This window comes from Colletes gigas, unplaced genomic scaffold (genome assembly GCF_013123115.1).
Source record: "Colletes gigas isolate AHSC1104 unplaced genomic scaffold, ASM1312311v1 Colletes_gigas_Sc00029, whole genome shotgun sequence".
Taxonomy (NCBI): domain Eukaryota; kingdom Metazoa; phylum Arthropoda; class Insecta; order Hymenoptera; family Colletidae; genus Colletes; species Colletes gigas.
The window spans coordinates 1,882,551-1,896,471 of NW_025106658.1; the positions used below are offsets into that span (position 1 = coordinate 1,882,551).

At 38.9% G+C, this 13,921-nt stretch overlaps 1 protein-coding gene across 1 annotated transcript in view; it reads right to left on the minus strand.

Moving 5' to 3' along the window:
* Positions 1–1,230: 1,230 nt before the first annotated feature.
* The window catches only part of LOC122401832 (voltage-dependent T-type calcium channel subunit alpha-1G), a 96,742-nt gene continuing 84,051 nt past the window's right edge, over positions 1,231–13,921 (minus strand). The window contains exons 22-36 of the mRNA XM_043404214.1: positions 13,642–13,793; positions 13,190–13,336; positions 12,898–13,063; positions 10,783–11,129; positions 10,377–10,569; positions 10,152–10,301; positions 7,644–8,024; positions 7,315–7,507; positions 6,825–7,086; positions 6,620–6,750; positions 6,399–6,548; positions 5,993–6,285; positions 5,647–5,920; positions 5,307–5,557; positions 1,231–2,127 (exon numbers count right to left, since the gene is read on the minus strand). Coding sequence (XP_043260149.1) covers positions 1,444–2,127; positions 5,307–5,557; positions 5,647–5,920; positions 5,993–6,285; positions 6,399–6,548; positions 6,620–6,750; positions 6,825–7,086; positions 7,315–7,507; positions 7,644–8,024; positions 10,152–10,301; positions 10,377–10,569; positions 10,783–11,129; positions 12,898–13,063; positions 13,190–13,336; positions 13,642–13,793 — 3,774 coding nt within the window. The 3' untranslated portion in view covers positions 1,231–1,443. The remainder of the gene's footprint in view (positions 2,128–5,306; positions 5,558–5,646; positions 5,921–5,992; positions 6,286–6,398; positions 6,549–6,619; positions 6,751–6,824; positions 7,087–7,314; positions 7,508–7,643; positions 8,025–10,151; positions 10,302–10,376; positions 10,570–10,782; positions 11,130–12,897; positions 13,064–13,189; positions 13,337–13,641; positions 13,794–13,921) is intronic.

Sequence of the window (13,921 nt, forward strand, 5' to 3'; positions counted from 1 at the left end):
CCTTTGTTGTTGTTTACTTGTCGCTATTTCACCGATGTTCTGTTTGCCGTTATAGGAAATACACTACGATTAAAGTATATCACAGATGTTAACGAGAAGAACGTTCTAGAACGCGTAAATGAAACGTAGAGGAAAACAGAGAGCATTCCACGATCGTTGGTCGCCGCAGGATTTATCCGGAAGTACACGGCAGCTGGCTCGACATAGCTTTCCACGTGAAACATTGTCGTGTGAACCAATTGACATGGATAATAAGGATTGATTGTACGAGTTTCAATTTGTATTAAAGATTATCACAACGTCGGATTAGTCTTAAGGTCTTGATCACATTTACCGCGAACTCGACTAAGATGTACAGTGGGTAGCGAAAGAGACAAAAATACCATTATAATCGACTAAACTACGAACTGGCCGTTATTACTTTAGCCAATCGTAACAATATTTGTTCACCCTTCCCCCTACCTCCACCCCCACCCCCTCCTCCCCTTTCCTTCGACTGGTACGTTGGTTCTGAAAATATTCAATATGAAGGTACGTCTTACGTCTAGTGTTTTTTTTTTTTTCCTTTTTTTTTCCGTTAACGATTTTATATTCTTTACAGCTAAAATCTTCGCTACGTTTTATTCCCGAAAAATGTTCTTTTTTATCTAGATTTTTTTCTGGCACTTCGGTAAACGACCGTTTTCATCGGGTTTTTTTTGGCACCTTTCGTTCCATCGTCGAGAGCTACCACGATCCGCCATGGTTTCTCGAAACACCCCTGCGAACGACACGCGTTTAATTTCATCGAGCTGGAGAAAAAGGAAAGGCGAGAAAGTGTGGTCCGATTAATTGCAATTGTCGCGTAGACTCGACAGATTCTACCTAATAGCTACTATATCCTCTAATTATCGGCGCAGACTACGTCGTTCTTCTTTTCTACCAATTCCTACGTAATCGACCTCTCTCACACGACGTTTTGTAACGTTTCCGGAACGTAAAACCAGTTCCGCTGGCAATAATAGATTGTCATAGGTTTTAAGTGCGTTATACTTGCGTTTATCGCTAGCGCGCTTTCATTAGTTCATTATTTGTACGAGCCACGGGCTGCCCACGCTCGTGCTGAATAGTTTAATTATTACTCCCGTATTCGCGCGATTATTACATTTCTCCATTCGGTGGTAAAGAGTGTGCTGTTTAATCTCTTCCTCCATCACCCTAAAGTTCTCTAATTCTCGGCGGTTTCTTCCATCTTTTTTTTGGCAAATTCACGGCGACGAAGTGACTAGAATATAACGACTATATTGTCATGCACTACAGTCTTTCTTAGAGCCCAGCAGTTGAACCCTCCGCAGCACTCTCCATGGTACTTCGCCGTGGATACCATGGTTGGCTAACAGTTGCATAAAAATTTATACCTTTTTGAACCATTCAAACGCGAAGAACGATGTTTCTATTCCTCGATTAAGAAGGATCCGACGGTCTATCGAATCTCTCGGACCTGTTCTCTTCGTCCACTTCCGTCTCGTCAGTTTCCTCGCGCGTTTTCGCGATCGAGGATACCATTGTCGATGCATCCGGTGTCTCGTCGCTGTACATCCTCCTACGATGATTGTTGCTGCTCGTCGAGTCGGTATCGTCCACGTATATTCTGACATCGGAGCCAATGGTGGCGCAAACGGTTTCCGGCACGTAGACCACGGCGCTATCGCTTATATTGCTACCAGAGATCGGCAATGGCTCATCGCACCTCTCCTCGGCAACGTAGATGCGCCCGTAGCTTCCGGCCCGACTCGATGGACCGTATTGATCCGCCACGTTGCTCAACGCTACCGACGAACTTCCGCTCTTCAGCTTGGACGGTCTCCTTTCGTTAATAACGGACTGCACGTCGAGATCGTCCGTCATCTTTGGATCCTCCGACTTCCCCGTGCTCTTCGACGTGTCGTTTCCGGCGTAAACCTCCGGCTGGGATTGCGTATCGCTCGATGCTCTGCGACTTAACGTTGCCTTGGACGGGTAAATGTTGGCCGTTGGCAGAAGATAACGTTCGCTGCTCAGTTTTGGGCACGTTAAACCGGCCGGAGTCATCGGTGGTGACTTGCACACGCTCAACAGGGACTTGTTCTCTTGCGCCTCGCTGGTTGCCTGCGAACATAGATTATTCACTATTTTAACGATTTATGCAGCTACTAGTCTTAATGTTTTTATCGAAAATTGTAAATGATTCTTGAAAACAACTGGTGTAAATGGTTTTATCGAAAATTGTAGAGTAATGATTCTTGAAATGAACCTGAGGAAAGCAACTAGTGTTATTGTTTTTATCGAAAGTTGTAGAGTAATGATCCTTGAAATGAACCTGAGGAAAGCAACCAGTGTAAATGTTTTTATCGAAAATTGTAGAGTAATGATCATTGAAATGAACTTGAGGAAAGCAACTAGTGTACATGTTCTTATCCAAACTTGTAGAGTAATGATTCTTGAAATGAACCTGAAGAAAGCAACTAGTGTTAATATTTTGATCGAAAATTGTAGAGTAATGATTCTTGAAATGAACCTGAGGAAAGCAACCAGTGTATATGTTTTTATCGAAAATTGTAAATGATTCTTGAAATGAACTTGAGGAAAGCACCTAGTGTAAATGTTTTTATCGAAAATTGTAGAGAAATGATTCTTGAAATGAGCGTCAGGGAAATTTCCTGATTTCCTAAAGGGTATAGCCGAATAAGGGGGTCAAATGTGCCCTTGAACGAAATGTGACATACGATGGATCCATCGATAGAGCATCAAGAAAAAACGTTCTGTGCCAAATTTTAACCCTCTATCTTGTTTAGAAGGGTAGTTATTGAGAAAATTCGGATTAACGAATTTCTGGCTATTTCTCCTATTTAATCGAGTAGAAAAATTATGAAAAAAATCTGGTGCATTGCGGTTATTGAGATACGTGTTTGACAATTTTTTCCGATTTTTCGATTCCAAATCCTAGGTGTGAAAAATTGAAAACGCAAAAAAATACCGATTTCGTATTGAAGCTTTCGAGACACTAGATTTATATAATTACTGTAAATGCGTATTGTCATTGGTTATCTCCCTGAATTTTTTCAGATTTTTTGATTCCAAATCGTAGGCGTGAAAAATTAAAAACGCAAAAAAAATACCGATTTCGTATTGAAGCTTTCGAGACACTAGATTTCTATAATTACTGTAAATGCGTATTGTCATTGGTTATCTGCCTGAATTTTTTCCGATTTTTCGATTCCAAATCCTAGGTGTGAAAAATTGAAAACGCAAAAAAACACAGAAAAATACCGATTTCGTATTGAAGCTTTCGAGACACTAGATTTATATAATTACTGTAAATGCGTATTGTCATTGGTTATCTCCCTGAATTTTTTCAGATTTTTTGATTCCAAATCGTAGGCGTGAAAAATTAAAAACGCAAAAAAATACCGATTTCGTATTGAAGCTTTCGAGACACTAGATTTCTATAATTACTGTAAATGCGTATTGTCATTGGTTATCTGCCTGAATTTTTTCCGATTTTTCGATTCCAAATCCTAGGTGTGAAAAATTGAAAACGCAAAAAAATACCGATTTCGTATTGAAGCTTTCGAGACACTAGATTTCTATAATTACTGTAAATGCGTATTGTCATTGGTTATCTGCCTGAATTTTTTCCGATTTTTCGATTCCAAATCCTAGGTGTGAAAAATTGAAAACGCAAAAAAACACAGAAAAATACGGATTTCGTATTGAAGCTTTCGAGACACTAGATTTCTATAATTACTGTAAATGCGTATTGTCATTGGTTATCTCCCTGAATTTTTTCAGATTTTTTGATTCCAAATCGTAGGCGTGAAAAATTAAAAACGCAAAAAAATACCGATTTCGTATTGAAGCTTTCGAGACACTAGATTTCTATAATTACTGTAAATGCGTATTGTCATTGGTTATCTGCCTGAATTTTTTCAGATTTTTTGATTCCAAATCGTAGGCGTGAAAAATTAAAAACGCAAAAAAATACCGATTTCGTATTGAAGCTTTCGAGACACTAGATTTCTATAATTACTGTAAATGCGTATTGTCATTGGTTATCTGCCTGAATTTTTTCCGATTTTTCGATTCCAAATCCTAGGTGTGAAAAATTGAAAACGCAAAAAAACACAGAAAAATACGGATTTCGTATTGAAGCTTTCGAGACACTAGATTTCTATAATTACTGTAAATGCGTATTGTCATTGGTTATCTGCCTGAATTTTTTCCGATTTTTCGATTCCAAATCCTAGGTGTGAAAAATTGAAAACGCAAAAAAACACAGAAAAATACGGATTTCGTATTGAAGCTTTCGAGACACTAGATTTCTATAATTACTGTAAATGCGTATTGTCATTGGTTATCTCCCTGAATATTTTCAGATTTTTCGATTCCAAATCCTAGGCGTGAAAAATTAAAAACGCAAAAAAATACCGATTTCGTATTGAAGCTTTCGAGACACTAGATTTATATAATTACTGTAAATGCGTATTGTCATTGGTTATCTCCCTGAATATTTTCAGATTTTTCGATTCCAAATCCTAGGCGTGAAAAATTAAAAACGCAAAAAAATACCGATTTCGTATTGAAGCTTTCGAGACACTAGATTTCTATAATTACTGTAAGTGCGTATTGTCATTGGTTATCTCCCTGAATTTTATCAGATTTTTCGATTCCAAATCCTAGGCGTGAAAAATTAAAAACGCAAAAAAATACCGATTTCGTATTGAAGCTTTCGAGACACTAGATTTCTATAATTACTGTAAATGCGTATTGTCATTGGTTATCTCCCTGAATTTTTTCAGATTTTTCGATTCCAAATCGTAGGCGTGAAAAATTAAAAACGCAAAAAAATACCGATTTCGTATTGAAGCTTTCGAGACACTAGATTTCTATAATTACTGTAAATGCGTATTGTCATTGGTTATCGCCCTGAATTTTTTCCGATTTTTTGGTAGGGTGCGCCGTAGTAGGAAAAATCAAAAACCGATTTTTTCGACGTTTTTCGCGTGTAAAAGCATCTTATACTTTAAATTTTTGTATTCTCTTTAATAGATAACTAGATTGTATGGTTTTAAACATTTCTATGTTGAGCAGAACAGTGTATACAAGAAGAAAAGATTGTTCGTTCTTATTTATATTTGTTGAGAATAGATATATTTTCAATGTCTAGTTTTTCGCGTCCGTGTCTTGTAATATCCATTATTATACTTTCCAATAAACCATATTTTCTCCTGCATGTAAGTTCAATCTTTCATAACGATAGATCCTCAACAATATTTAGGAGATTTTACCTGTAACCGTTGACGTTGCACGTGATCACGATTGGCCGTGCCGTAGGTGTGCTGTGAGATAATTCGAGGAACGCTCAGGTTGCTCACAGGCTTCTCGAAAACTTCAGCGACCTCGAAGTGCATCGGCAGTAAGGATCTTCTTTGCTGATGGCCCGAATGAAATGTTTGTCGACGCTTTGACTTGAACTTGGACGGTCTCGAATTAGGACGATGATACGAGCTGCGACGCGACAATGACATGGAGGATCCATCTGGAAACATAGTCGAGAAACACAGTTCAGGCCAAAATATATTGTCACAGAGTTCTGTAACTTGAAATATGGAATCGATGGAAACGTACCATCTGTACTTCTCTCTCGCGGTGGATTGTAAATGAAATTCGCAGGCAAGGAACGGACTTTGGCGAGGCCGGGCCTGCTCACCGGGATCTTCTCGTTCGTCACTAAAATGGATTCGCGTTCTCTGACGTCGTCGTCGTCCCCTACATCCTCGCCATCTCTCTCTCGTTTCTCAACGTCGTCCTCATCCTCCTCTTCCTCCACCTCCAGCAGCTCTTCCTGTTCCGCGGCTAGTTCCCTTTCCAGCTGCGTCTCCATGTCGAGCTCGTCCTCCATCTAACAAACAAACGTTAAATAATCCTCACGTGACGAGTGTAAAACCTGAAAGTTTCTCTGTCAGGCCCTTACTTGTTTGTGACTCTCTTCTAGGTGTTTCATGAGCACCGCAACAACGACGTTCACGAGAACAAATTGCGCCATCAGCACGAATATTACAAAAAAAATCGGAGCTATTATAGTGCTGACGCAACAATTCTTCACGCAGTCCGCTGCTTCGTCGCAGTCGTCCCTTAAAGTGTCCTTCATGATACCGTTCCAATTGTCACCGGTGGCGACACGAAACAGCGTCAGAAATGCCATACCGAAATTACTGAAGTGGGCGTGTTCACCAAGTCCCTGACAAGGCATTTCGTCATTACATTCTACAACGAAGTAACTCGTATTAACGGAAACAATTACTAGGGCTTATTTTGATAATCATTACTGAAATTATAAAGCTCTAGGGTAATTGCAAGCGTATGTATGTGGTACTTGCCTAAACGACCGAAAAGTTCCACTCCAAGAGCCGCGAATATGAAGAAGAGCAAAAAGAACAGCAGACCCAGGTTTCCGACTTGCGGCAATGCCTGCATCACCGTATCCAAAAGGGCTCGTATTCCTTTCGCCATTTTCAGCAGTTTTAAAACTGTGAAAAAGTATCCCTCGATTAGGTAAATCGATCGATCTATTTAGAATGCACATCAAATTCTCTTTTACCTCTTGCGATTCGTAAAACCCGCATCACGCGGATTATGGTTGGATTGATCGGAATGATTTTCGACTCCACTTCTTCGAGAACAATGCCAACCACCGAGAGTATCACGATTCCTACGTCTAACTGATTCCATCTGAAAGGAGACGTTTTCAGTGCAACACGTGAGATCGTGTTTTTTTCACCTAGAAGCACTGGAAATTGGCTTACTTGTCTTTAAGATAAAGGTGCAGACCCAAAGCAAGAAGCTTCATGAAGGATTCGAGGATGAAGACTGCGGTAAAGAAATAATTAAATATCTTTAGAGCGTAAGTCAAAGCTTTCGGCATCATGTAAAACTCCATCGCCATTGTAACAACATTCAGGCCGATTACCGCAGCGATTGCTAGGTCGAAATACTTAGACGTCACGACGTTATGAACGAAGAGCCGGGATTTCGAGTAATTCGTGTAATAAGGTGGCTCGTGCATCTCTGAAACACGAATCATCAACGTAACGATCTCACCAAACCACTGCGTTTTAGAATTGGCCAAATTGCAAATTTAAATTGAGTTCTTTAACACTTTGACTGCGTCAGGTCGAACTCAACTAATAGCTAGAGGATAGGGAACAGCTATCTTCGCCATTTATTCTCTGTTTGCAAAACTACAGATTGACCAATCAAGTTTGATTCGACTGTAACGAAATTAGGGTCCCTTACTTCGCCGTTTTTTCTCCATTTGTAAGGCCCGTTTGGCGGCTCTTCGAACACGCTCCTCTTTCTCTTGCTCCTCGCGACACCTGTGAAAGTTTTCCACCACAACGCCTACGAACATATTAAGCACGAAGAAACCGACGAGTAGGATGAAAGCTATAAAGTACAGCAGCCGCCACTCTGAGTAATTCTCGATTGGCTGTAACAGAACGAAGCGTGATAGCTTTTTATCCTGTGGCGATCCAGAGAATTAACGCTTTCAATTTTTCCAAAATACTCGAACGGTTGTTCTCAACATTTTCAATTAAGTTGAGGGAGTTATTTGTTTTAATTACCTGTTGATCGACACCGACAGCATCGAGACCGGTATACATGATGTTCACCCATCCATCGCGTGACGAAAGCACGAACAGCGACATCAAAGCTTTCCCGAGATCGTCGAAATTATACTTTCTATTCTGCCAAACGTTTCGTTTGTCGGCTAGGCAGTCCGTCTTATTGCGCACACTTTGTATATCAGGCCCCTCGCAATAATAAAAGGCACCCTTAAAGAGCTGCACGCCCAAGATACCGAAGATTACGAAAAAAGTACAGCATATCAAAACGATGTTGCCGATAGGTCGTAAAGAGGATAACAATGTCTGAACAACAAGCTTCAAACCAGGAGCTCGATTAATAACCCGTAATGGTCTCAGCGACCTTAAAAGTCTAAAAACCTGCGAAATAACGATTCACAAATAATTAAAGACACTGTGCACACTGTGTTCGGTCAACCCTCGACTAAATTTTAATAAGAGAAATACAGTTATTCACAAAATTATTGTTTCAAATTATTAATTACATTTGACACATTCTCGAATTTTTTTCACGAAAGTGAGTAGGATTTTGGGGGTATGTGTATTGACAAAAAGTGATTATAATTGACCCCTGTTATCAAAAATAATTTTTTCAAAACGATTTGAAATTTTTTTTTTCGCTTAAAAATTTAGGTATTTCCAGAATTTTTTTCTCGAAAATGCGTAGGATTTTGGGGGTATATGTATTCACCAAAAATGATTGTATTTGACCCCAGAATCTAGAAATAATTTTTTCAAAACGATTTGAAATTTTTTTTTTCGCTGAAAAATTTAGGCATTTCCAGAATTTTTTTCTCGAAAGTGGGGAGGATTTCGGGGGTATGTCTATTGACCAAATATGATTGTAATTGACCCTTGAAACCAAAAATAATTTTTCCAGAACGATTTGAAATTTTTGAATTTTGTCGAAAAATTTCATACCTTCTCGAATTTTTTGTTCGAAAACGCGTAGGAATTTGGGGGTACGTCTATTCACCAAAAATGATTGTAATTAACTGTCCTAGCAAAAGATATTTTTTTTAGAACGATTTGACATTTTTTTTTTCATCGAAAAATTTTATTCCTTCTCGAATTTTTTTCTTGAAAACGCGTAGGAATTCCGGAGTATGCTTATTCACCAAAAATGATTGTAATTAGCTCTCCTAGCTAAAAATAATTTTTCCAGAACGATTTGAAATTTTTTAATTTTGTCGAAAAATTGCATATCTTCTCGAATTTTTTTCTCGTAAATGCGTAGGATTTTGGGAGTATATGTATTCACGAAAAATGATTGTAATTTACCCCCCTAATCGAAAATAATTTTTCCAAAACGATTTGAAATTTTTTTTTCGCCGAGAAATTTGTCAACGTTCCTGAATTTTTTTCTCGAAAGTGCGTAGGATTTCGAGGGTATGTCTATTCACCAAAAATGGTTGTATTTGACCCCAGAATCTAGAAATAATTTTTGTAGAACGATTCGAAATTTTTTTTTTTCGCCGGAAAATTTAGGCACCTACCCCCTGTCGATTTTCCTTAAAAATCAGTTTTTTATTTTTAGTAAGTTTGTTTGACGTCCTACAGAAAAGTTGTCTAATACTTTTTTGTAGGTACCCATGGGCTCTACTTCAGAAATAAATTTCAATCAAATCCATTCACTATTATAGGAGTTATGGCTGTTTGAAAATTGGACCTGTTTTATGGGGGTTTTCCTCATTTTGCGGGGTCAAGGATCAACTTTTTGAATATTTTTGCGATTCCTACCTATTCTCCACTAAAATACGCGTTGTTTGCCGTTTGGAACATTAAAATCCTTCAATCCGTTCAAGAGTTATGATGTTTTAAACATTCGCCTGATATTTCAGTGAAACATATCAACGCATGGTCAGACATTTCAGTAAGGAATTTTTTTCTCGAAAATGGTTAGGATTTCGGGGGTATATCTAATCACCAAAAATGCTTGTAATCGACCCCTGCAACCGAAAATAATTTTTCCAAAATGATTTGAAAATTTTTAATTTTGTCGAAAGTTTCACACCTTCTCCAATTTTTTTCTTAAAAGTGCGTAGGATTTCGAGAGTATGTCTAATCACCAAAAATACTTGTAATTGACCCCCACAGCCAAAAATATTTTTTCCAGATCGATTTGAAATTTTTTTTTTCGCCGAAAAATTTTCCGGTCAGTATGGATCTTTAAAAATTAATAACTTTTTAGCGAAGCCTCAATCAACAAATTGATATTCTTGATTTTCGTTTTATTTTGATCTCTAGAATCTCCCATTAAAATTTTTCAAAGGTGGCCGAACACCTTGTATAAGATTTGATAGAAAATGATAAAAAAAAGATTTCTGATGTACATTATGTATAGAAAAATGTACAGAGAAGGAGGATAACTAAAAAATGTGATGGAAATAATCTCTTGGTTGAATTAAAAATAATTAAAAATTATTATTAACGTTGTTTTCAAGCTTCAAGAATTAGGGGTTGCTATTTTATTAACGACGAACATACCCTCAATATTCCAAATATTCTCGGACTACTCGACGAAAGTAGAGACATTGATAAATCGATAATGGAAATGATCACAAGAACTCCGTCCATAATGTTCCAGCCAGAAGTAAAGTAAGCGTCCGAGCCGTACAGCATACCAGATGCAACGACCTACGATAAATGACTCGTGAAAACGAATTGTTCCCCTTATTGAGAATCGATTTTCTCTCATAAATAGTTGACCACCTTGATGAACATTTCGACAGCAAACACTCCAGTAAAAACGTAGTTCGCTGTCGCTAAAAAAAGTCTTTCCCCGCTGTCTGGTGGTATATTCGGCCGCTCCATCGCCAACGTTATACAATTCAGACCAATGAAAAAGAGGACCACGTTGTCGAACCATCTTTGATCGACCAACATTCGACAGAAAACACGAAACCTGGAACGCCAAACAATACATACGTAAACTACTTCGATCGAATGCTCTATTAAACAATTACTTGGACGTAGAGATCAAAGTAATAAATCATTTTCATTTCCACGAAACATTAAAAACGAAATCAGTCAAAAGGCGTTTCAATGATCGATGGTTAATTTTTAATTTGGGTCCCAAAATCTCGCGATAGTTAACCGTGTATTTAAATGAACTTACCTATTATTTAGCGGAAAAAGATAGAGCGAATAATCATCGCGCTCTTTAAGGCAACCTTTAGGTTCGAAGAACATGAAGATCTTTTTAATTCTCTCGATACTACTCGCGCTTCCGTGGCCGTTCAAAGGAGGCGCCTGGTCGTCTGTGCGCGGATTGTCGTCTTCTTGATCAGGAAGTTGTTTAATTCTAGGCAGTGGACCAGTCTCCATCGACAAATTATTGACTGTACGTGCCGTTGAGCATTGGATTGGCACCTCGTCCAGAGGCAAGGTTTTTCTCGTCGGCGACTGAACGTTCTCGTAACCGCGCAGCGAGTTTCTGCGCGATAGATCGCCGATCCAACGCATCTTAAAACACATATCACAGACGTTAGACTCGCTCACACAGTGGCGACATGTTTCTGACAGACGAAAACGAGTCTTGTTGATTCTAGATACCTCTTACGTTCGCTAGTGTAACTAATATGTGAAACATCTTTCACGAAATTTATAGATCTGTAGATTTATAGATATTGTGATTCTTTAAACGTATCCTAATACTGTTTCACGCAGGGTGTTTAGAGAAATTGATACGAGTAAAGAAGAGTATACGTTTCCATTAAAAGAAAGATTTTTGAATTTGCATTTTTCGAGTGTGTAATTTATAAAAAAAAAAAGTGAAATAGAAGGATAGACCATTAGCATACTATACAACTTTTTGTATATATGTTACAGTGAAACACCGAAATCTGGAGAATGTCGACTTTCACCGGTGAATGTCAACATTCACATAGTCGCTTAGTGTATGACCGAAATATTTGCTAAACACCCTCATTTCTGACTTACACCGGTAAATGTTGACATTCACCATGCACTAATGGTGAGTGTTGAATATGTTGGAGATTTATATTTTCTTCTCCGTAATTCAGTCGCTATAAAACGTCACAAGGGTGACGTAACTTTTTCGCCTCTCTTTCTGAAAGGATCTAACCCAGACCTAACCCAGATCTAGTCTAGATCTAACCCAGACCTAACCCAGATCTAATCTAGATCTAACCCAGACCTAACCGAGATCTAATCCAGATCTAACCCAGACCTAACCCAGACCTAACCGAGACCTAACCCAGGCCTAACCGAAATCTAATCCAGACCTAACCCAGACCTAACCGAAATCTAATCCAGACCTAACCCAGACCTGACCCAGACCCTAGATTTCGGTTAGGTCTGGGTTAGGTCTGGATTAGATCTGAGTTAGGTCTGGGTTAGGTCTGGATTAGATTTCGGTTAGGTCTGGGTTAGGTCTGGATTAGATTTCGGTTAGGTCTGGGTTAGGTCTGGGTTAGGTCTGGATTAGATTTGAGTTAGGTCTGGGTTAGGTCTGGATTAGATCTGAGTTAGGTCTGGGTTAGGTCTGGATTAGATTTCGGTTAGGTCTGGGTTAGGTCTGGGTTAGGTCTGGATTAGATTTGAGTTAGGTCTGGGTTAGGTCTGGATTAGATCTGAGTTAGGTCTGGGTTAGGTCTGGGTTAGGTCTGGATTAGATCTGAGTTAGGTCTGGGTTAGGTCTGGGTTAGGTCTGGATTAGATTTGAGTTAGGTCTGGGTTAGGTCTGGATTAGATCTGAGTTAGGTCTGGGTTAGGTCTGGGTTAGGTCTGGGTTAGGTCTGGAATAAGTCTGAATTAAGTCTGGGTTAGGTCTGGATTAGGTCTGGGTTAGGTCTGGGTTAGAAAAAGATCACGATTTACTGCAGTATCCATTTAGTATAAATTAGGGTATCGGAAAAAAAATTAAGAAAACGTTGCTCGCGTTATCAAAGCTTGCATAAGACTGACAAAGCTGATTGACTCCGAGCAGAACAAAGGATTTGGGAGGAGAGAGCCAGTCGCTTGTTTTTTGACTCTTCTGTTTTGGACCTCCACCAGAGCATATCTGTGATTGTCGACACACACCGGAGAGGGTCCGAATGTACAACAATGTAATGAAATATTCGATCTTTCACCGACGTATTTGGTATCTGTTGACATTCACCGGTGAAAGTTGACATTCTCCAATTTCGGTCATTCACGGTAACATATATACAAAATGTTGTATTTGAAATATATATAGTAATTTTCTTTTATAATTTAATCCAGTTACCTGATTGGGCGTCGCTGTATAGCGTCGTATGGAAGAGCTACGACTTCCAATGGAATTATTAGGACTGAGGCTACGATTATTGCTGGTTAGGATGGTCGTTCGATTATTTGGCGTGTCACTTTGCGTGTCGTTTCGTATCGAACCGTGCAGATATCCGCCGTTGAAACTGAAAATTCATTTCACAAAGTATAACTTCCGTTTCAAACGTTTCCTTCTATTATAAGCTGCAGGAAATTTCGTTGCAATAATATTTAGTGGATATTTGATATTTATTAGTTGAATCTTGGCTTACGTTGAATTAGAACCGAGAAGAGCGCTTCGACCGTTGTTCAAAACAGTGGCTCGTCCAAGGGGTTCGTCTTCCGGTTGCGACCAGCGTTTCCTGGTCAAAGATGGCCGCGATAGTTTCCATGAATAACCCCTCTGTATTCTTGGTGGACTGTAACCAGAAGAAAAATGAAGTTTCCACGCACTTTCGATGGAATAACTTCGAAGTTGTATCAATGTCGTGTAAAAGTTTCTATTAAAAATTCGAATCGCGTTAGGTTGTCCCATAGAAGACCCTTTCGTAATTTTCACGGTCTCAATGAGCAACATCTGAAGAAATACGTGGTGTCAGGTCTATTTTCTAATTGTCTCCTAGTTTTTGAACACTGTATTTGCTCGTTCCAAAAAGTTCTATTCTACTTCTATTCTGAATTATGGAAAACCAGAGAAAGTGTTCGCTTTTCTTGCTTTTAGTACCTGGAACTGGACGATTCTCGTGTCGCGGGATTAACAGCAGCAGTAACGAGACTTATTCGCCTGGGAAACTGTCCAGCGATGAGGTTTTTGGTTGGTATTTTGTTCGTGACGTCTGGTAGTTTCAACAATCCCGAAGGTATGCTACATTGGCTCTGTAAAAAGAAAATTTTCACGAAATATCTAAGAATTTAACACCTTGAATTTAAGAAATCGATCTTCTGAAAATTACACAGTGATCTTACTCCTTTAACACTAGATTTACGGAAGCCGTCAATTTGAC